The sequence below is a fragment of the Fukomys damarensis genome, unplaced genomic scaffold, assembly GCF_012274545.1.
Source record: "Fukomys damarensis isolate Sample0158 unplaced genomic scaffold, DMR_v1.0_HiC HiC_scaffold_34, whole genome shotgun sequence".
Taxonomy (NCBI): domain Eukaryota; kingdom Metazoa; phylum Chordata; class Mammalia; order Rodentia; family Bathyergidae; genus Fukomys; species Fukomys damarensis.
Window position 1 is genome coordinate 9,698,945 of NW_022900946.1, and position 22,019 is coordinate 9,720,963.

Below are 22,019 nucleotides of genomic sequence, written 5' to 3' on the forward strand. Positions count from 1 at the left end.
TCTGCACTGTCCCCAAAAGCCATCCTGGGCTGCCGTGTGCTGTTCAGTCTCACAAAGGACCCAGCGATAAATTCAGTCCTCAGATGTTCTCCTTGGTTTCGTTCTCCTACTTCTTGTCACTTTAGTCACAATATGGCATAGAAGTACACGCATGGACATTTGTTCCACTTAATAAATTTAATTTTAAAATTCAAGAAAATCTCTTTGGGGGCTAGAGGTGCAGCTCATGTGATACAGCATGATGCTTGGAATGAGCGGGCCTCTGGATTCAAAACCTAGCACCAAAAACCAGACAAGAACATTTCTTTTTTTGGGTACCAGGAATCACCGAGGGTCTTACGCTTGCAAGGCAGGTGGTGGAACCACTGAGCTAAATCCCTGGCCCTAATTAAAATATCCCGTTATATCCATCATGCCCCAGCCAACAGCTACTGTAACAAAAATCAGCTCCGATGTGTCTTCCAAAGAGCCCCCGCCTACTGCTGCAGGGGTGAGGCTGAAGAGCCATCTGAGGGACGCAGCGGGGGAGCCAGGACTGAGTGAGGCCCTGTAACCAAGGGAGGAGGCAGACAGATCCGCCACTTTTAAATGTTTCATTCCAAACACTGTTGCTTAAGTTCAGGATAGAAGCCTTGCGGGATCACATGGGAAAGAGTACAGAGGGTATGGGGCGTGGTGAGGAACAGGAGCTCTGAGTCAGACCCAGGTGGACTTGAGCCCCAAATGTACCGTGGACTCTGAGACCCCAGGTAAGTGACTTTAACTCTTGGAACCTCAGTTTCGTTAGGTTGAGTAAGATTGTTCTAAACCCTTGTGTAGTTCCTGGCCTACAGCAGCCAAGTTGTTATTATGAGACCAAGCCCTGCTACACTGCCCCCTGTGTGGTTTTGGAGGCTGCCCCTCTTTACCCACAAGTCCTAGTAGTCTCATCTGTAAAATGAGGCTAAGCTAAGGAGCTCCTGGAAGTTTCTTCCAGTTCTGATTGTCTGCAGTGCTATTGTGAAGCTTCCTAATAAAGCAAAAGCGCAACTCTGCTGCCCCCTGGTGGTTTGTAGCTCTTCCTTCAAGACAACTCGTAATCCCTCAGCTAGGTTCCAACACCCTCCCCTCCCTTTGTGGTTGCAGCACAGAGGCCTCGCCGCTTTGCACAACACACCTTCCCAGATTCCTAGCTTTAGGGAGGATGGAGCTTGATACGCATTTTCTTTTCACACTCCTTTTAATGATTTTATTAGTGTGCACCCAAGTTGGACATCTACAGGACACTGTTACCAGAGCTGAATACAAATACTAGAAATAAGTACCTTGCTTAAGTATGGCAAGTTTTAAAATGTCAACTCCAAGTGATCATGCGAGTCCCATGCACTTGCATCTGCAGTCCCCAACTGCACAACCCACTCCGCGCTTGTCCTCACCGGGTCTCGGGGTCGCCTTGGCTGAGCTGGCGGGGCTGGGGTGCCTTTCTCAGACCTAGATTTTCAAGAGCGACAGTGATGAACTCAGGCATTCCATGAAGCCTGGCAGCAACACCTGCTTTGGGTTTATTCAGATAAGAATGCAATTACTGGCTACTGCTTGCGTGAACCACTGACCCCCCAGGGGTGGACTAGCACAAAGAGTGCTGTGATATCCCTGCATGAGGCCAAGGGGCAGTTTCTGAACCTGTGTTTCCTCCCCAGGGTGAAAGTCTAGAAATGAGGTTCACAGTCCTCCAGCATGCTGTCCGTGATGTAGCTGGAGCCAAGATGGGATTCATAGTAATTTTTCTCCTCAAAGGTATTGACAGTCCAACCAACAACGTGGACCCCCTTAGCTGACCACTTCTTCAAATAGTCCCTGGAGAAAGGAAAAACCAAGCCTGTTAGAAGGATGACGGTTGTGCCCACGGTCTACACTGGTTGCTGGGTACGGTGTGCACTGAGTACCAGCAGCACCGGGGGAGCCCCGCGCCGACCCGCCCTGCAGTCAGGTGTGTCCCACGCCAGCCGGCCGCCGTCCCCAGTGGCTCACTCCCTCATGTCCTTGACACAGCTCTCACACTGTTCCACTCCTTTCTTGTCATAGAATACTGATTCTCTTTGAGTCCCTTGTGAGAACTGTTCTCCTTTGGCCACAACACTTTGCTGGTGTTTTCCCCTCCTCTGTTGCCCACACCCTTCATATCTGAGATTCATGAAGACACGCCCCAAGTTAAAGTTTTCTCTTACCTTTCCCATTCTCAATTTAGGAGATAACTTTGTTTTCTCCCTCTACCCTACTCCATATCTGAATGGCTAACTGTAGAAGTAGTTACGATGCCCTGTTCTGACACAGGAAAGGTCACGATTAAAAGGTAGTTGTTGGGCATGCTGGCATGTGCCTATAATCCCAACACTCGGGGAGGCTGAGGCAACTTAAGTGATTTGGCAGGACGTTGTCTCGGAAAGAAAAAAAAAATGCCAGGCGTTTGAAGATACAGCTAAGTGTGGAAGAACTGGGTTCAATCCCCAATACTGTGGGATGTCGGGGAGAAGGTAGTTGTCAAAAAATATATAAACCAGAGTGCAGTGGCACATTCCTAAAACCCCAGCACAGTGGGAGGCTGAGGCAGGAGGATTACAAGTTCTGGGCAGTTTAGCCTCATCTCAAAATAATTAAAGAAAATGAAAAGTCTGGCGATGTAGCTCAGCACAAAAGCCCTGAGGTGGGGGGTTGGGGGGGACGGTGTGCAGACTGGCTGGAAACCAGAAACCAGACAAACTTGCAAACAGCAAGCCTCTAAACAATCCTCTTAGATTCACAAGTCTAGGACAACTTAGTAACCTTTGATCTGTGATAAGATGCTACCGACTCACATTCACAAATGGACACTTTTGAAGGTTAACAAACTACCCCGATGCCCACCTGTCTCTTGGCAGCACCATGCAGGACGGACAGAAGCACGAGCTGTCCACTCTCCAGCGTGCCAGCTTGTTGCTAATAACACTTCTCTTCTCCCATCGCCCTGTCTCTCCCGTTTCTGGTTCTCTCAGGTGGCAGCAGAACAGGACCTTTTCTGGCTGTCGCTTCCTTCGGGATCCATCCTTCCCTGACCCCCAGACGCAGGTCGGGTCCCAAGGCCCATGCACACTGTTCCCTCCTAAACACAGCTTAGCTGTATCTATGCCTTCAATTTTTGTATTCGCATCTCTGTCCCACTTGATTGTAATTCCACGAGTAGAGACCATGGTTTTTGCTTTTTCACCACTGCATCTGCGGCTCCTTAACACGGTACACCTTGCAGTACTGTAGGTGGTAGCTACATGCACACTGAACTGATTGCATGCATGCTCGAAATCCTAAGACACTTGTAACTCTAGCCAGCTGAAATACATAGCTCTAAAACTGCCCAATGAAAGAGTCGAAGACGGCTAGCTGGTTAGGGAATGGACAGTTTCTTGGAAGGAGAGCAGAGCCCGCAATGTAGAAGGGAGCAGGAGCAGGACTGACGTCCCTCCATCCAACAGCTTTCCTGCAGCTCCGCCCTGGATCCCGTGGGTTCTCAACAGAAGCCAACCAGAAGAATGCAATCCCTTCCCCTTCTTTTCTTTAAAATGTACTACAAAACCAAGAATAGCTCATTAATCTATTTTCAATCAGCAAGATACGCCTGAACTCTTCTTCCTGAGAAAGGTGATATTCCAACTTAACGGGCACAGTGGGACTTACAGGTCAGAGCCGATCCCTGTCCACACCCTTAACGGCTTCTTTCTAGAAAGAGCATTCAGGAAATGTATCGGGAAAAGAAAGAAATCTTCCAACTTACGGGGATACAAAATCCTTTTGCATGAGGAAAGCTGAAATCCCACACAGGTACCACAAGATATTATGCATGCTCCAATCGAGCAGGATGTCCATTACCACAAACACGGACTGCTTCCAGAAGGTGTCGTAGCGGGGTTTCCCATCTCCTGTGTGGCTCAGGCTCCAAGGTCTATGTGTCAGAGCTGTGATCACATCCTGGTCTGTCTGTCTCATCTGAAAAGAAATGTTGAAAATAAAATAACGACCATGCCTTAAGTCTAGCCAAAGTGCTCATTCTGACGAAGAGGTCACAGCACCCAGGCCCATGTCTACCCGTGAGTCCTTGATCACAAACCCTCTGAGAAAAGATGTAATGGACTTGAAGTGTTTATATGCAGTACATGTAAGAATACTTTTTTCACAATTTGAGAACTTCAATCCCTTTAAAATAAGAAAACGACAGCCAGATGTGGTGGTGCATGCCTGTGGTCCCAGCACACAGGAGGCTGAGGCAGGAGGATTGCCATGAGCTCAAAGCCAGCCTGTGCTGCATAGTAAGTTCAAGGTCAGCCTGAACTACACAGCAAGACCCTGTCTCCAAAAAGATAAAAAGAAAATTGGAAACCTCACAGTTGATCAAGTTATAATGTCACAAGAAGAAACTTTTAATTGGTGCTGATTTAGATTCTGGCCAGAGATAAGTAGAATTGAACGAGATTGAAACCCCGATTGTTTCAAGCACACTGGAGAGCTTTGATGCTTTCCAGGGCAAAGGATAAAGAGCAGGGGCTGGAGAGAGCGTAGGGAAGTGAGAAGGAAATGAGAGAAGAGAGCCACTGTGAGCAGAGATGGGGAGAGGGCAGGGTGGGAATGCAGAGAGGCGGGTGCAGTGCCTCAGTCCGAACTCTCCCACTCCTCCGGCAACATCTCATACATTTTAAAGGCCTTGAGGTCAGTTAGGTCTGGCTATCTGGAAGCCCCATGGCCCTCTTCATCCCAGTGACATCTTGTGCCAGGGAGAGGCTCTGGTCCTACTGTAATACTTTAGACGAATGCTCTCTTGGCCACTGTGGAAGAATGCCACAGAACCAACTCATCATTTCAGAAGCTGGCAAATAAAGGGAAAAACCAGGCATTTATCCAGCCTCTTGGGTAACTAAATAGAGACGTTTTTATAGATGGATTCTAGCTAATACAATGAGAAGAAGTAACACAATTAAAATATCAACATTTTGCAACATTCTAAAATGATCGATCTGGGGCCGGGGATTTAGTTCAGTGGTTCTGCCGCCTGCCTGGCAAGTGCAAGGACCAAGTTCAATCCCCAGTGCCTAAATAAAGAAACCAACAAATAAATAAATAAAATGATCGATCTGGCCATTGAGCATCGATAAGAGCCAACAACCAGAGTCAATCAAATACTATGCACCTCCTGATGATAAACACCCCCACTATGACATTATGTTGCCAAAAAAAAAAAAAATCAACCCTAATCTCATCAAGCCCCCACCTTTCACCACCAATTTACAGGAAATAAAGAGGCTAAGAATGTGAAAAATTACACCATGGTATACTTAGCAAATCCAGATATGGATAAACACTACAAAACAAATAATCTGGTTTCTCCAATAAATACAGCACAAAGGAGCGAGGAGAGGAGAGGAGGGAGAGAACCTGAAGATTTTAAAATTTAAAACTGTAGTGCACATACCAAAAGAAGTGACATTTCTTTTGCTTTTTCTCTTGGAAACAGGATCTTGCTCTGTAATTCAGGCTGGCGTTACTATATAGCCCAAGCTAGTCTCCAACTTGAGGTGATCTCTCTACCTCAGCCTCCTGAGTGCTAGGATTACAGACTTGTGCCACCATGCCCGGCTGATTATTTTACCATGATATTTTCGGAGACAGTGCAGATTTACACAATGACTGATACTTAATGATATTAAGGGCTTTTTGTTTGGATGGGACAATGGCATTGTTATTATATTTTTAAGAAGCCATGTACTTTTTAAAGATATTTAATGCAATTTTTACTTAAGCAATTGCTTAAAATAGCCTTTGAGAAGACCAATGGGGGTATGGACAAAACAAACTGGATCATGGTTAAAGGGGGCTTCACTGTATTATTTTTTGTAGATGCAATCTCGCTATGTAGCCCAGGCAGGCCTCCGGCCTCAGCGTCCTTGGTGCTGGGGTCAGTCATGTGACCCCACACTTGGCTTATCCATATTTTAAGTACTCCATAATTAAGAGGTTTTCTCCAAGGAATGCTTTGAGAAGAAGGGCTGCATAATTCTTTTCTATTCTGAGAATGTTTATTACCAAATAATCTAAATGGTTCTATAAACAACATGGGAGGGTAAAGAGAGAAAATAGGTTATTTTTTTCCTGCTGGGGACTGAGCTAAGCTAAGCAAATGCTCTACCACTGAGTGATAGCTCCAGCCTCATCATGGTGTTTTTAAATGGGGTATGAGAACATTCCCCTTTGGGGTTTCTCTTGTTAATTTCAAGACACGCTCTTCACTGTGGCCTTGATTCAGTATAATTTAAGAGGCATCTATCTTATCCTTACATAGCCTGTTGCTGTTAGCTCTCCTAACTAACCTAATACCCTGTACAAGAAATATCTTGAATTTTACCTTATAGATAACTTCAGGCAAGAATGAACAGACCATACTATTATTGTACAGTTGTGGAAATTCCATATACATCTTCTTGAGAGCATCAGCTGCCTGTAAAACAAATTCATATTATTTGAAATCTACTAAAATGTGACTGTCCCAGCCCGTAACTACAGTATGTTTAAGACGACCATACCGAGTAAGTCAGACGTTTACTAGTACCCCCTATGGAGATGTTCAGAGTATGGGCGAATCCACCATCCACATCAGCCAAGGGAGCAGCCAGGCTGCAGCTGCTGCACCGTCCTGCTGAGAGGCTCACCCGTGTGCCATGCCCTTGGGAGTGGCGGGCTACAGGCCACAGGAGGCAGGAGGCAAAACTTTAAAGTCCTTTCTTACATTCCTTTTTAGCAACGAGGCCACAACTCATCATCCTCTGCCTTTCCTAGATGAAATCTGAGCCACCCAACCTGGGCACAGCTGAGGGAAACTCCACTCAGCACAGGGGAGAGGCAAAGGGACGGGGTGCCAGGGAGAGTGTGAAGTCTTCCAACACCGTGTAACCCCCAGTGAATTAATATCAACAGCAGCTGACATGAGAGATGAGCAGACACTGTGCCTCCCAACTCTTAGGTACTGCTCATTTCTGGTGGGTGACGTACCCACAATCAACGTAATCCCCCAAAATAAGACAGAACATACAATTATCACATCACACTTCCCCTTCATGAATATAACTGAATGACGTATAGGATCGAAGTTGTCTTCTTGATGTTTGAACTACCACATGTATTGTGTGTAACGCCCCTATCCATGAGAAGACTGAAACATGTCAGTGTTGATATTATTTTGTAACAAGTGCAGAGCTCTGTTAAAGTCTATTGGACTCCAAAGGCCATGATCTTGGCTACAGAGCTCTACCTAGCTCCAATTTTGCCTACACTTGCCCCTCTGCATTAATATCTTAGATTACCACATTCTAACTAATCGTGGCTACACACCAGGTGAGCACCCATTCAGAAAACTTAGGTAACTTAAAATTTTTCTTAACACTCCCCATACCCCAATTCTATGGTAAGAGAATAAGCATGGAGACCAGTACACTGGGTAAAATGTAGGGCTACAGGGATTCCCAAACACGGTTATCACCATAAGCAAAGCTGGAGGCTCATTAAAAGCACATGTTCCTTGAGTGCAGCTCAGCAGTACAGTGTGTATGGCCCAGGAACCTTATTCTAAAATATGTGCTTCCAGGCAATTCTGATGGAATCCAATGGAAAACCTAGACACATATAAAATCGGTTTACCAGAATAAGTTAGTTACCATTCTCCTCTTTCATCAAAAATGGGAGTTTACTCTAATAAAATCAGAGTATGTATTTATGCTTATACTTCAGATTTTACTTTACGGTTTTTTTGTTTTGTTTTGTTTTTGGTACCAGGTACCAAACTTACAACCTTGCACTTAACAGGCAGGAGCAGTGCCACTGAGCTAAATCCCCAGCCCTTATTTCAGGTTTTAATAATTGGTTTAAACTAGTTCCTGGGCTCAATAAAAAATTAACATAGCCAGAACTCTCCACCTGTAAATGACTACTGCTAATTATAAATACTGCTAAAATGGGGTGGGGATTTAGCTCAATGGTTCCGGCACCTGCCTTGCAAGCGGCAAGGGCCTGAGTTTGATCCACAGTACCAAAAAATTAAAAATAAAATAAAATAAATATTGCTAAAGGAAAAACATTCAAGCTGCCCAAATGGAGGAAAAGTTATATGTACTTCAAAAGTACGTTATAAGAGAACAAATGTAATTAGAACCATATTTTCCCACTGATTTATATTATAACAAGTTCCTATGAATAAAAGTCTACCTTCTCTAAGCAAATTTTTATTCAGGAATATAATATATATTTGAAAATAATGCAGCAATTTTTTTGATTAAAAAATAATACTACTCAAATCATTGAATAAAATTGTACCTAACAAACAAATCATACAGAGGGACACATCTACTTAGAAGATATATATAGATATATAGATATATATCTATATATATCTGTATATATATATGCTGTTAGTCTCTAGAAGGTTTAAATACAAAATTCCCTTTAAATGCACTGCACTTAATTCTTCAGCCAGATAGAACTGGTCTTATGTGTAACTCCCGAATTCCAGTTTTGGAGGTTATCACTCTCTTCTAAAAGTGCCTTTTTATTGTTTACTTAATAATCCTTTGTAAATGCTTTATGTAAATAACAGAAACTTGACTCTTCCACTTTGTGCTGGTTGTGAAATATCCCGAGTTGTTAACATGTTCCACCAAAAAATGGTTTCATAATTTACTGTCTCCTTCAAGATGTGGAGTCATGCATTGTATACTTCTACTAAGCAAATATAGTCTGTAAAAATAAAAATAAGTATCATTTTGGAAATGATTAACCGTTAAATAAGACGTCCTCTAGCAAAGGAAAGTCCACAGAATACACTGTACCTTATTTGCGTGGCCTTTGACGTCAAAAAAGATGGAGAGGTTGTACTTCAGGCACTCTGCCACAGCCTCCTTCAGGGTAGGGATCTTCTCGTCAGGGAACTCGTCCCTACAAAAGGGTGAGGAGGAGTGGCACATTGCAGGACACACAGCAAAGTGTAGTGGGAGAGACATTCTGCAAATGCCTCCCACACAAGCGGGAAGAGTCTTTCTCCAATTTCCTTCCTTCACCCTTACCAAGTCCAGTGATAATCCACTATCGATACTTGAGCCATATTACATTATATTCTTGAGCAACGGACAACAGCAACAACAAAAATCATTTAAGAAATCAATGAATTGATAACATAATTAGTAACTCTACTTCCCAGCAGGCAGAGTATATGCCACCTTTGGAAAACTCGGAAAATTAATTTTAAGTTAATTTCCCCAGTAGAACTCTATGCAGGAGAAATTCTTTAAAATATATAAATTCATTAACTGTACTTTTGTGCATTTAAGTGGAACTGCTTGACATAAATCATTTTCTAATATATAATTTTCTGAAAAAGAAAATGAAAGTTAAGTTCCTGGCATATGAAGTCAACTATTTTCTCATAATAAAATTTCGTCCTATATGATTTAACTTGTGGCTCACTCAACTACATTATTTCATCTCTAGGATCGTGGTATAAAAAAAAGGTAAGAATAATTTAAGCATTACAGGCATGCCAGCAGCCATTCTAGGCCATGTCCATTCTGGAAAAAGAATGGACACCTGAATTTTGTCATTCTTCTGGGCAGTCTTAGCTGGTACTCCCCTCAGGCTGAAGAAGCATCTCACTACACGGAGCATACGAAAAGATGACCTAATCCAACTGTGGAGCAAAGACTGTTAAAAACAGTAGTATGGGACATCGACTCCAACATGGCGGTGCCTTCTTACCCAGTATGGTTGTCTTCTTAAAGAATTTTTAAGGGCGATGTCGATCGCAAGTATGGTTTGCTTTAAAAATTACCCTTGAACCTTACATCTTATTATTGTAGCTGCAATGTCACTGTAATAGTAAAACTAGCCTCCCACACACACACAGCAGAGCAACCAAATACTGGATGACAGTAAAAGACAATTCCAGTAGCCTGCCCTCATAATTTATTGGTATTCTTGAAGAATGATTGTCTGATTTCTATCACAACCTATTAAGGTTTGAACCATCTTTTTGTGTGTGTGTGAGATTGAACCCAGGACCTTCATACTGAGTAATGTTCATACTCCTTTTATTTTTTATTTCGAGACAGGGTCTTGCTAAGTCACTTAGTTGCCCAGGCTGGGCTTAAACTTGCAATCCTCCTGTCTCAGCCTCCCAGAGGTACAGATGTGAATTACCTTTTGGAGAAGACTATTAACTTCAGCACTGGATCACATACTCAATATTCAGAGTATTGATTATGGTCCAGAGAATTGGTATTACATTTAGAACAGTGAATACACACCTTTCAGTACTGCAAGGATGACATCCAGGCACAGTAGCACACACCTGTAATCCCAGGTCTTAGGAGGTCAAGGCAGGTGGGTTATGAACTCAAATTCAACCTGGCTCTGGGGAAAGTTTGTGGCTGGCCTGAACTATAGTCAGACCTTGTCTCAAGAAGCCCAGAACAATAAACAAAAAAATAACTTGAAGAAGAAGAGAGGGATTTAAGTGACCACAATCCTAAGTATATTACCCAACACCAATTCCAAGGGCAAGTATGAACTGCAAACAGAGGGAGGATGTGGATTCTGTGGTCACCCATGATTGAGAAATGCTAATTTAAAGGTAAAGATCAATGTGGACTCTTTTATCTCTCAAAGGGCCATTCCAGTATGGTGTTGATTTAGTACATCACAGACATAACTCTGGGAACTATCAGTTTAAACTATACCTGGATGTGATTAAATCAGACATCTGAAAGAAGTTTCAGCCTGGCAGTGCTCAGAAACAAAAGGACAGTCAGAAAAACAGTACAGTAGATGCTTCTTTGGAGTAAAAAACTTGGGTATGTGGCTTCTTTAAGAACTAGAATAAGTCACTTAACTCTTTGGGAATTATCTCTAAGAGTAGGATTATTCTGGATCTATAGGTTATCGCCTTTAACTAGCTGAGTTTAAATTTACATTTAAATTAAGAATTCATTTCCTCAATGGTACTAACTACATAGTTGTCAACAACTACATTTGGCTACCAGAATGGACAGTGCAAAAAACAGACCCTTTCTATCATCCAGGTATCGGGCAGTGCTGTTCTGGATGATTTTCAGAATACTTTCTAGTACTCAAATTCTATGATTCCTCAGGAGTTTGTTATAAAAATCCAAAGGTTAGTTAAAAGGTGATAGATATTACTCCGTAAGAGTTTAAAGAATGTAACGTATGTTTCCTGGTGTACCTAAAGGCAAGAAGATTGACAAGCAATTTCTTTCGGCCTTATGATTGATTCTAAACATAAAAGACAGTACAAAATAACCATTATGTTAATAACTAGACAGAGAACTATCTTGAGAATAATTCTGAGACCAAATTTGGCCTCAGTGGGAAAGATTAAAAATATACACATGGTATTTCTGTTGTTCCTGGCCCCAGCTTACTACTTGGAAACCTGTATACAGTTCAAAACAAAGCAACTCTCCTGGAGCAAAAGATGTAATTAGAAGGTGCCAGTATCAATCTGGGAGCTGCAAGAAAGGCTAAAAGGTATGTTTAAGTGGCAATAAATTACTTACCTGAGTCTGTGATTTGCTGCAGGATTAAGTTTCCTAACTTGTTCAAATGTCAAATCACACAATCGACCAGTCCCGTCTGTCGTCCTGTCTACTGTGTTATCGTGCATTAAGACAGGAACGCCGTCAGAAGTGAACTCAATGTCCAGCTCCACGCCCGATGCTCCATTCTTAGCTGCCTTAACAAAAACAGTTCAATAACATTAATGTCACACGGCCACAGACATCATTCTGCACCTAAACATCAAGACCAACAGAGCTGGATAAACTGTCAGCTGCTTTCACTGACTTCCCCTTCCACATGGCAGCCCTGATCCGGGCGTGGCCGTTAACCTTGCCTGGAAGTCTTCGCTGACAGTGTCTTTAAACACTCAACTTCCCCACTCTTCCCAATCTCACATTAGTGGATGGGGAGTCTTTGCATATTTCCTCTGGATGCTTTAAATTACACAGTTCACCAATGGCTTAAGACACTTAACAAATTCCATTACTGCCTTACATTACCGTTTGTGTAGTAACTCTGAAGATTCCCCTATGTTTATTCATAAGTCAGATATTTCACTACTTTGGTATAAACAAGATGAGTCAGGTTTTTATTGGTTTAAGTCTGTTCTCTATTAAAGAAACACCAAGCCTTCTTCTGAAGGTTACAGTTTGTTTACATCTACAACACTGGCTGTTGGCCAGAAAACTGGTAAGTTTGATAGGCTACGTTAAAATTTATCCAAAAAGAGTTTAGGGTTGGGTGTGTAGCTCGGTGATAAAGCACCTAGCTAGCATGCTTCAGGTTCAAGTCTGATGCCTGCCAGAGAAAAACATTAATCAAGATTTTTAATTAAAAAAGTTTTAAAGTCATGGTCTACTGCAACCATACGTAGTACAGTTGAAAAGACAACAGATGTTGATATAGCTAAATTTCTCCTTTTTCATTTCTTTCCGGAAGTAATACCCTTCTTAAGCCAGGTGTAGTGACGGATACCTATAATCTCAGCAGTCTGGAAGGCTGAAGCAGGAGGATCACGACTTTGAGCCCATTCTTCCCAGAAGTAAAAGCCATCTTAAGGTTGGTGTGATTCATTCCCCGGTCTTCCCCTTATAGGTCTTTATACATTTATTTACTGCACACTTAAGTACCCACAAACAACGTACAGCACTGTGCTGGTGCACAGTAAGCATTCGATAATTTCAGCCACTGTCACTCACTGTATCCTTTTAAACTCATTTCTAAAAGTGATGTAGTCACAGTCATATCCTTTATGGACAGATAGTTTTCCTTATTTAAATATTTTTCTATCCCCATGTTATCAAAACATACAACTATACTTTCTTCTAAGCTTCAAAGTTTGTGACCAAGACATCTCCCCACAAAAATAATCCCAGTTTCTTATTAACTAGCTAAATCGTCTAGGCTGAGCTACATATCCACTGCAGCCGCCGTTTCAATGTTGAGACAATGGCTTCATTTTTCAGATCCGTTCAAGGGTGGTACATGATGTGCACACTGGAGACGGACATGTGCATTACACTGACCTTGAGACGTGAAAACACTGCTTTTCTAGGGTACATATATGTGATTTGTAATGAAAATACGTGTAGGCACTGTTATGGTATGTAGCAATTTATAGCATCGCAGTATAATATTAAAGTTGTATCAGTCTCTATCAAAAAAAGATAATTCTTCTATAATACTTGTAGGAGTCGTCATGACGATTTAGAAACAAGAAACAATGCATGCAAGTTATCAAGTTGGGTACCTGGCTCTGAGCTGGCTTTCACATAAGCTATAATGATTAGAAAAAGTTCATCTAATGAACACGCCATTATAATAATGTTTATATCTGTACTGGTTAAAAGGGTTTAACAAAGTTAAAATGTGTATTCTTTCTAAGTTAAAGCCAGAATGATATACAGGTAAATCTACATGGGTTACAACCTTTATAACATAAAACCAGGTCACATTTTTAGTACACCGCTCGGGTCACTGCACCACAAATGTTAGCCTTATTCCTTGATGTTGGCACTATAATTAGGTTCAATTATACTCTTATTCATCAGGGCTATCTTTATTTGATCAAAACACATACATGCACACACACACAATGGGAGACATAGTATTTTAACAAAGATACTAAAACTGATAAAGAGTTCACTTATTTTCCTTTTCTATTAAAGTCAAAACCAAAAGATAAAACAAAAGCTCTCTAAAGGAAATGCCACTTTAGAGTTTCTGGGAGACCAAATCTTCTAAGGACTGCATTCGACTTACTTGGCTTTAGAGACAAAAGATGAACGCCCTTAACTCTAATTCACATGCTAGCATTTTTTTAACTTTTTCATTTATTTGGGGAAATTTATCATTATATTTTTCTTCTAAATATACAAATTGCCAATAAACAAGTGTTGTAATATAATTTAACAGTAGAAGGTGCATGGAGGTATAGGAAAAGAAATCACATCTACGGCTACCTTGAGGCAGAGGTGGGGGTGGCGGTGACTTCAAAGGGGTCACAGAAGAATATCTGGGGAAATGGACTGAGGCACTGGTTGCCCAGGTATTTTATGAAACCTTGCCAAATCATGCACTTATAATGTGTATCTTTTAGTGTATGTAAACTGCACTTTGACAAAGCTGATTTAAACACTATGTTTAATTCAACAAAGGCTTTACATTTAAATGGCTCTATATTTAAATGTGGGCATGGGGACACACACTTATAATCCCAGCACTTGGAAAGCTGAGGCAGGAGGATCACCACAAAGTCAAGGCCAGCGTGAACTACAGAGTGAGACCTTTACCTTTCTCTCTTTCTCTCCCGCTCTCTGAGACTCTGTGTGTGTGTGTGTGTGTGTGTGTGTGTGTGTGTGTGTGAGAGAGAGAGAGAGAGAGAGAGAGAGAGAGAGAGAGAGAGAGAAAGAGAGAGACAGTCTCACTCCGTCATTCAGGCTGGCCCCAAACTTATGGTGTTCTCCTGCCTCAGCCTCCTCAGTGCTGGGATTACAAGAATGTGCCACCACACCTGGCTGTAAAGTTATCTCTTAAAATATCCACCCTACAACTTGACACACAGAACTTAGTATTTACTGACAACGTTCTCCTGCCTCAGCCTCCTCAGTGCTGGGATTACAAGAATGTGCCACCACACCTGGCTGTAAAGAATCTCTTAAAACATCCACCCTACAACTTGACACACAGAACTTAGTATTTACTGACAACAAAGAAAATTACAGATTCCACTACCAGAATAAAGAGTGGCAGTGTTTTTATAAATCTGATCAAATTCAGAACACAATTCTTTATTTTTTAAATTGAGATGTTATTTTAATACCTTACAATTTATCCATGTCAATTGCACGATTCAAAGAAGTTTTAGTATATTTGCAGAGTTGTATAACCGTGACCATAATCAATTTTTCATTATTCACAAAAAGAAAGCCCTTTTAGGAGTCTGAATATCTCCCCCCCAGTCCCTGAGCTGATTTGCCTATTCTGGGCACTTTATGAAACCCTATGATATGTAGTCTCTTATGACTGGTTTCTTTTACTCAGCACATTTTCAAGGCTTATCTATGCTGTAGCAGGTACCAGGAACCTCCCTTTGGTTTTAATGGCTGAATAACACTGCACCATGTGAATATACAGTACCAGCCTTTACTGATCCACTCATTCATCAGCTGATGGACATTCGTGTCAGTCTTATCTATGCTGTAGCAGGTACCAGGAACCTCCCTTTGGTTTTAATGGCTGAATAACACTGCATCAGTACCAGCCTTTACTGATCCACTCATTCATCAGCTGATGGACATTCGTGTCACTTCTGCCTTTTCGCTATTGTGAAGACTGCTGTTAGCAACATTTATGTACCAGTTTTTATGTAGATGCTTTGACTTTCTTGGGTACATACCCAGGAGTTCAACTGTAGGATCACACAGTAATTATTTAACCTTTTAAAGAGCTACTAGACTTTTTCCCACCTGCAGCATATGAAGGTTCCAATTTCTACATACCCTTGCCAACATTCATTCTTTTTTATTACAGCCAACGTAGAGGGTATAAAGTGGTGTAGTTTTGGTTTGTATTTCCATGATGGATAACAATGAAACTTTCTTCAGTAGATTTACTCATAATCCTCCCAACAAATATTTATTGAGTGTCTACTAAGTATCGTGCTCTCTTCTAAGCAGTGAGACAGTGCTAAGAGAGACAGGACCACAGTTCTTACACGTTAGTGGGAAGAAACACATTGCAAACCTATTACATGTAATTATGATATTGAAAAATATTCTGAAGAAGACAACAGAGGTGGTAGTCACTAGACAAAGCAGCCAGGGAAGGGCTCTTTGATAAAAGACAGCCAACCATAAAAAGACCTGGGAGAGGAGCTTCCTAAGCAGAAGTTGTTACAGCAACTACTGTAACACTAAGGAGGAGCCATTGAGCTGGCAGAAAATGTTGACTGCTTATCCAAATCTACTTCCCTTCTCTCCTGGCAGACTTGTTCTTGTCCCTGTGTTCAGCCTTCTCCTAAGCTCAGAGTAAGTGGACTGTTCCAAATCTCTCTCTGTGTGTGTGTGTGTGTGTGTGTGTGTGTGTGTGTGTGTGTGTGAGATCAGAGGAGGCTTCTGAGAAAACCCAAGGAAGAGGGGGTGGAGCCCTTCCTTGAGCTTGGATACTGGGGTGTTAGAATGTGATGCTGCCCGGGGCAGCTACACTGAGGGCTGGCAGATATGCTGCAGGCGACTGTGCAGACAGAGATCTACAGAGCCTGCGTCCTCCACAGTCACACCTGAACAGCCGTGTTAACCATCCCCGAGGCCATCGCCCCCCAGGTACCCAGTCACCTGAGACAGTAGGCTCCCTTACCGAGATGTTTGAGGATGATCTTCTATCCCATGAAGCCAAAAGCACCCTGATGAAACACCCAGGGGGTGGAACAGAGAAAGCAGGGGCTTTGAGAAGACACATGAGAGAAACAAGTTTGCATTTTATCTAATTCCAACAGGAAACCATGGATGGTTTTAAATAAAAACAGGATATAATCTGATCTACACTTTCAAAGCTATACTTTGGCTCCTGTACGGAAAACGGACTACAGATATGATTTAGTTCCCTTGCCACTATTTATCATAGTGTAAGGGTTTTTCAGGAATACATTCACTTCACATTTATCATTTTTTCCTTCTATACCTAGTTAATAACCTACAAGAAATTCTACCACTGTCAGAATAACTTTTCTGATTTTTAACACAGTAGAATGTTTAAGAATATACATTGTAAGTTAAAAATGTGCAAAGGGATGAAGACAGGACTGAACAAAAACTAAACTCTGATGGAAATACACTTTCTTTTGCCATCAAGGAGGAGGACACAGTCTTGTCTTCTGTAGTCTTATATTTAGCAGCAAAATACTGTTACGGCTAAAAAGTTCATTAACAATAACCTCATATTCTAATTGGCTGAATTACCACATCTCATTTCCTCTTACGACCAGGAATCAGTTTGGCGCGATGTTGACTATCATTATTATGTTACATAAAAGACGTACAATATAAATATCCAACACATGACTGGAATTTAGCCATAGTTTCTCTGCAATACAACAGGATGTGAAACACTGTGTATGTATTTCATATATATATGCTTCCTCATTCAATATGATTTATAGTCAGACATGCTCTTGATCAAACCACCACATCCATCAGTAAGTACTTACAAAAGCACTATGTGGTCACCTAACCAGTGCTGGGATGACAGGGGGCACTACCACACCTGGATACCTTGAGATATCTTTTAAGTTGACTTACATAAGGGTAAGTTGAAGTGGGAAACAATGACAGCAATATGCTTTGCTTCTACAGTAATAATCATCTTTCTTTTCATGGCAATACTACCTCCTGTACTTCTTATTATCACTTTATCCAAGCTTTTTGAGTTAGTGTACATACATTCCTCAGTATTTTCAGGTTTATTTTCAAACAGGAGGCTAGAAAAGCTGCTCTCACCTTCTCCCAACACAAAGAACCAAGGGGTGACAAATGTAAATGTGATGGTTAATTTAATTTTTCAACTTGGCTGGATTGAGAAAGGCTTAGGGACTTTGGAAAGCACATTTCTGGGTGTGTCTGTCAGGGTGTTTTCAGGGATGACTGGTGCCCGGGACAACAAACTGAGGGGGCAAGGGGACCGTCTCCGCATGTGGGCAGCACTCTATACAGCAGAGTGTAGGCTGACGGAACAGAAGCAGAGGAAGGCAGAAGCCCACTAACCCAGGTGCCTGCTCGTCCTCTGCTTCCTGGCTGCCGTCAGGTGAGCAGCTTTCCTCCACCATGCCTGCTGCCATGTTTTTGCTTTGTCATGGGCCTGAAAGCAATGGAGCCAGATGGCCATGAAGCAAGACTGATAGGAGATTAGGGTGTGGCGAAGCTGCCTGAGGAAGTAAGTGTTGCTTGTTAATTACAAAATCCCACACACAAACGCAGAAGAGTTTCCAAAACTCTGCAGTGGGCTTCCTGTGAGAACTTAGAAGATTTTCCACAGGATGGCCTAGACCTAGTATTAGTGTGAGGAGTGGGTGATACAAAAAGACAGTGGCCATTGAGTTTTTGCCCCTGCGGTCTCTCTTGCATGGATGGCCCACCCTCTGCTGTAGGTATACTTTTCTTTCTTTCATTTGGCCCAAACTCGCTCTGTAGAGACTGTTTTTTTTTTTCTACCTTTAATAAAACTTTGCTACTGTTCATGCTTGACCAATTCTTTGCTCAGAATAGAAAGTAACTAGAAAACATCTCCAGAAGGAGACTTCAGCACCCCAAAATCCAATAACAAAACCTCTGAAACTATAAGCCAAAATATACCTTTCCTCCTTTAAATTGTTATTCTCAGGTAGTCTGTCAAAAAGATGGAACGCTGAGAGAACTTGAACCTGGCCATACAAAAAAACTCAGGTGCCTTTTACTAACTCAAAGGTTGTCCTCCTGGTCTCCCTTTTTCCAGTCTTAAATTTTTTACCTTTACTCTGAAGAATCAAGCCATCTTTGGGTTCTTGGGAGAAAGAGTCTGTTTGTGGAGGTCTTACCAGGCCAGCTCATTGTGAAGAAAGATAGGACAAATAAAAGAGGCAAAAAGGAGACAAGGAAAATAATAGTTTTAAAATCATATTTTTAAGAAGGCTGTGCCTTCAGGACACAAAGTTACACAGGTTATCCACATCTGTATTCCATTAGCTTGGATGCTTCTTAGGCTTGTTTGTTTTTTCTTCCAGGCCCATCACAAAAATCCCTTCAAGATACTACAGTATCAAGGCATAAATTAGTTTATTTGATAAGACATAGAATAGAAACTTGACCTTAAGATAGAGAAACAGATTCAAAGCGTGCAAAGAGTGTTCTTTACGGAAAAAAGATCATTCATCTTTACTAATTGGGCCTGTGGCTTTCACCTAAAAATTGAGCCACTCTATGGATTCACAAATTCCAGACTTGTAGCTGCCAAAACTTAAAATACTGCCACTCTTTTTTTTTTTTTTTTTTTTTTTTTTTTTGAGACAAGTTCGTGCTATGTAGTTCAAACTGGCCTTGAATTCATTATGCAGCCCAGGCTGGCCTCAAACTCACAGCAATCCTCCTGCCTCAGCCTCCCAAGTGCTGGGATTATAGGCATGCACCACCATGCCTGGTCAGTGTGCCTCTCTCTTGAGGACCTACCCTCTAGCACTCTATTTTCTCTGAATGTGTACTTTAATTCTGCCTGCTGCTGAGGTGTTTTGAAATTCTCTTCTGTGCCAGGTCAAGAAACTACTTCGTAGGCTGAGTTGAAGTCACCACATCTTTGCTGAGGGAACTCCCTGGACTTTCTGGTGACAACTGAATACTCACAACCTATCTGGTAAACACCATTAGTATTTCCATTGTACAGACAGGAAACTGAGGTCAGGGCTGAGACTAGGGTAAGGAGCAGTCTTGGGGCTCCAGCTTTGCCACACCATAGTCATAACCCTAACAGGAGCACAGGAAGTTTAAGTAATTTATTCATTATACAACACTGTCTGTGCCTAGCTGGGCAAAGAAAGGACAGGTAGTCCAGATTTTCATACTGTGGCACATATTTTAGTCTATGACAAATAGCACTGGAACTTCAAAATGAGAGGCTGAATTCTAGAATCAGTTTTATTTGAATCAGTTTTTGTATATTTGAATCAGTTTTATCACCTATTTAATGTTTAAACAATATTTCAAAGAAATGAAATCATATTCTTATATCCCTTGGTATCCACGGGTGATTGCTCCCAGAGTCCAAACAGATTCCAAAATCCACAGATGCTGCAGTCCCTTATAAAAATGGTGTAGCCAGGTGCAGTGGTTCACAACTATAATCCCAGAACTCTGGGAGGCTGAGGCAGGAAGACGGCAAGTTCAAACCCTGCCTGGGCAACTTAGAGAGACCCTGTCTTAAAAAATAAAAAGGGTTGGCAATGTAGCTCACTCTAAAGGTCCTGGATTCAATTTCCAAAAAAGAAAAAAAAGTACAGCATTCATATATATTGTATACAAAGAACATCCTCCTGTATGCTTTTTCTCTTTTCCGTCTTTCTTTTCTTATCTCTTGATTTTTCTTTTGTGGTTCTATGAATGTAGGACCTTCGTAAAGCTACATCCCAAACCCATTTTTATTTTGAGACAGACTCTCACTAAGTTGTGCAGGCTGGGGTTGAACTTGGAATCTTCCTGCCTCTGCCTCAGCCTGCAAGTGCTGGGATTACAGGCTGTGCACCACCACATCTGGCTCCATATAGTTTTAAAAAGCATTGCTTATAATACTTTTTTTTTTTTTTTGAGACAGGGTCTCACTATGTAGTTGAGACTGACTTGGAACTCACTATGTAGCCCAGGCTGGTCTCAAACTCAGAGATCCTCCTGCCTCAGCCTCCTGAGTGCTGGGATTACAGGGGTGTGCCACCACGCCCAGCTGCTTATAATACTTAATATGATATAAATGCTTCATTAACAGTTGTTATACTGTAATGTTCACTACAGGTGTAATTTGCTTTTGGACATTTTTGATCCACAGGTAGTTCAATCAATGAATGCAAAACCCACAGAAACCAGAGCCAAAATGCTTAATTCACTGAAAAACTCTATAATGAAGTCAGGAGACCACCAAGAGCTGGGTGATAATAGTAACTTCAGGAATGTCTTGTGGCAAACTTATCAGGAGTGTAGCTGTCAGGGCTGTGTATGTGTACGTGTGTGTGTGTGTGTGTGTGTGTGTGTGAGAGAGAGAGAGAGAGAGAGAGAGAGAAGAAAATTGATAGGTGGACCAAGTAATTTAAATGACAAGCAAAGACATTTTCAGAGATGGGTGATCCATATAGAATAAACTCATTTACTGACCAAGACCTGTTCGATCTGGCCCATTACCTATTTCATTCACATACGGGATTTTGTTCTGTTCCTTCAAGTCACTTACTTCTGTTAGACCACTTCTATTACATAAACACTCCAACTCCTTTCTGACCTCAGGACTTTTGCATTTGATGCTTCCTTTTCCTGGAACACTTTCCCCATATATTGCATGTTTGGTTCCTTGTCATCATCATGTACAAATATCACTTCAGAGAGAATTTCTTCAGCCACAGTATTTAACTCCTTCCTCCCAATTTTTTATCTCATTACAACATCTCATTTCATTTTTTTGCTCACTTAAAGTATTCACTTGGGAGTTGTGTCCTCCACTCCGACGTACAGATCCTATCTGTCCTGTTTACAGGTGTAACCTCTTGTGTCTGCAGTAACTATACAAACACCTGCTGTATTCTCTAAGTCCCGAAGTCAGCAGATTCCTAGAAATCGGGCGGAACCAAGGGGCAGCGGGGAGCGTTCCTTGCGGACGACTAGGGCACCGGTAAGGCTGTCAGAAGCAGCCCGGGCCTTGGAAGGACGAGCGTAAGTCCGAGGGGCGCGAGGCGTGGGGGGCTCACCTGCCGAATGGCCGCCAGCGTGTTCTCGGGCGCGTCGTGGCTGCCGCCGCGGTGGGCGATGGCGGAAATACGGTCCCCGGGCTTGAGCACCTGCAGGACCCTGCGGGAGGGCACTGGCTCAAAGCTGAAGAAGCGCAGCAGCGCGTAGAGGCTGCCGGTGAGAAGGCAGGCATTGAAGGGGCTGCGCGTCACCACCAGGAGAAGCACCAACAGGAAGGAGAAAGGGCCCAGGAGGCCCCCCTGCTCCTCCCACAGCCACATGCCGGCGCCCGCACCGACACGGACCGGAGTCCCGGACCCGCCCGGTTGGGTTGAGAGGCCAAGGAATCGGCCGCAGCCGGAACCCTCCGAGCGGACTAGCGCCGCGCAATGGCGGCGGCGGACACATCCCGAAACGATGCTGGCCGGACAGCCAATCAGGGGTTGGGATGTC

General features: G+C 42.4%; 1 protein-coding gene across 3 annotated transcripts; it reads right to left on the reverse strand.

Annotated features, from left to right (window-relative positions):
- Positions 1-1,214: 1,214 nt before the first annotated feature.
- Gde1 (glycerophosphodiester phosphodiesterase 1) lies at positions 1,215-21,970 on the reverse strand. 3 transcript variants are annotated; one of them, XM_010610066.2, is made up of 7 exons: positions 21,587-21,970; positions 11,616-11,791; positions 8,877-8,982; positions 6,404-6,496; positions 3,785-3,996; positions 1,663-1,836; positions 1,215-1,470 (listed from the first exon to the last, which is right to left on the reverse strand). In XM_010610066.2, exons 1-6 carry the CDS (start codon positions 21,845-21,847, stop codon positions 1,689-1,691), a joined length of 996 nt encoding a protein of 331 aa, XP_010608368.1. In that variant the 5' UTR covers positions 21,848-21,970; the 3' UTR covers positions 1,215-1,470; positions 1,663-1,688. The 3 variants fall into 3 exon arrangements, with proteins under 3 accessions (XP_010608368.1, XP_010608367.1, XP_033614645.1); XM_010610065.2 differs by having other exon boundaries at positions 1,215-1,836; XM_033758754.1 differs by having other exon boundaries at positions 1,215-1,836; positions 11,616-11,787; positions 21,587-21,658.
- Positions 21,971-22,019: the final 49 nt, after the last annotated feature.

Coding starts and splice junctions, on each gene's coding strand:
- Gde1 (XM_010610066.2), bottom strand. CDS start 21,847: ATGTGGCTGTGGGAGGAGCAGGGGGGCCTCCTGGGCCCTTTCTCCTTC. Junction 6,497..8,876: donor TCAAAGGCCACGCAAATAAG/GTACAGTGTATT, acceptor TTTGTTTTACAG/GCAGCTGATGCTCTCAAGAA. Junction 3,997..6,403: donor TGCCTGAAGTTATCTATAAG/GTAAAATTCAAG, acceptor ATTTCTTTTCAG/ATGAGACAGACAGACCAGGA.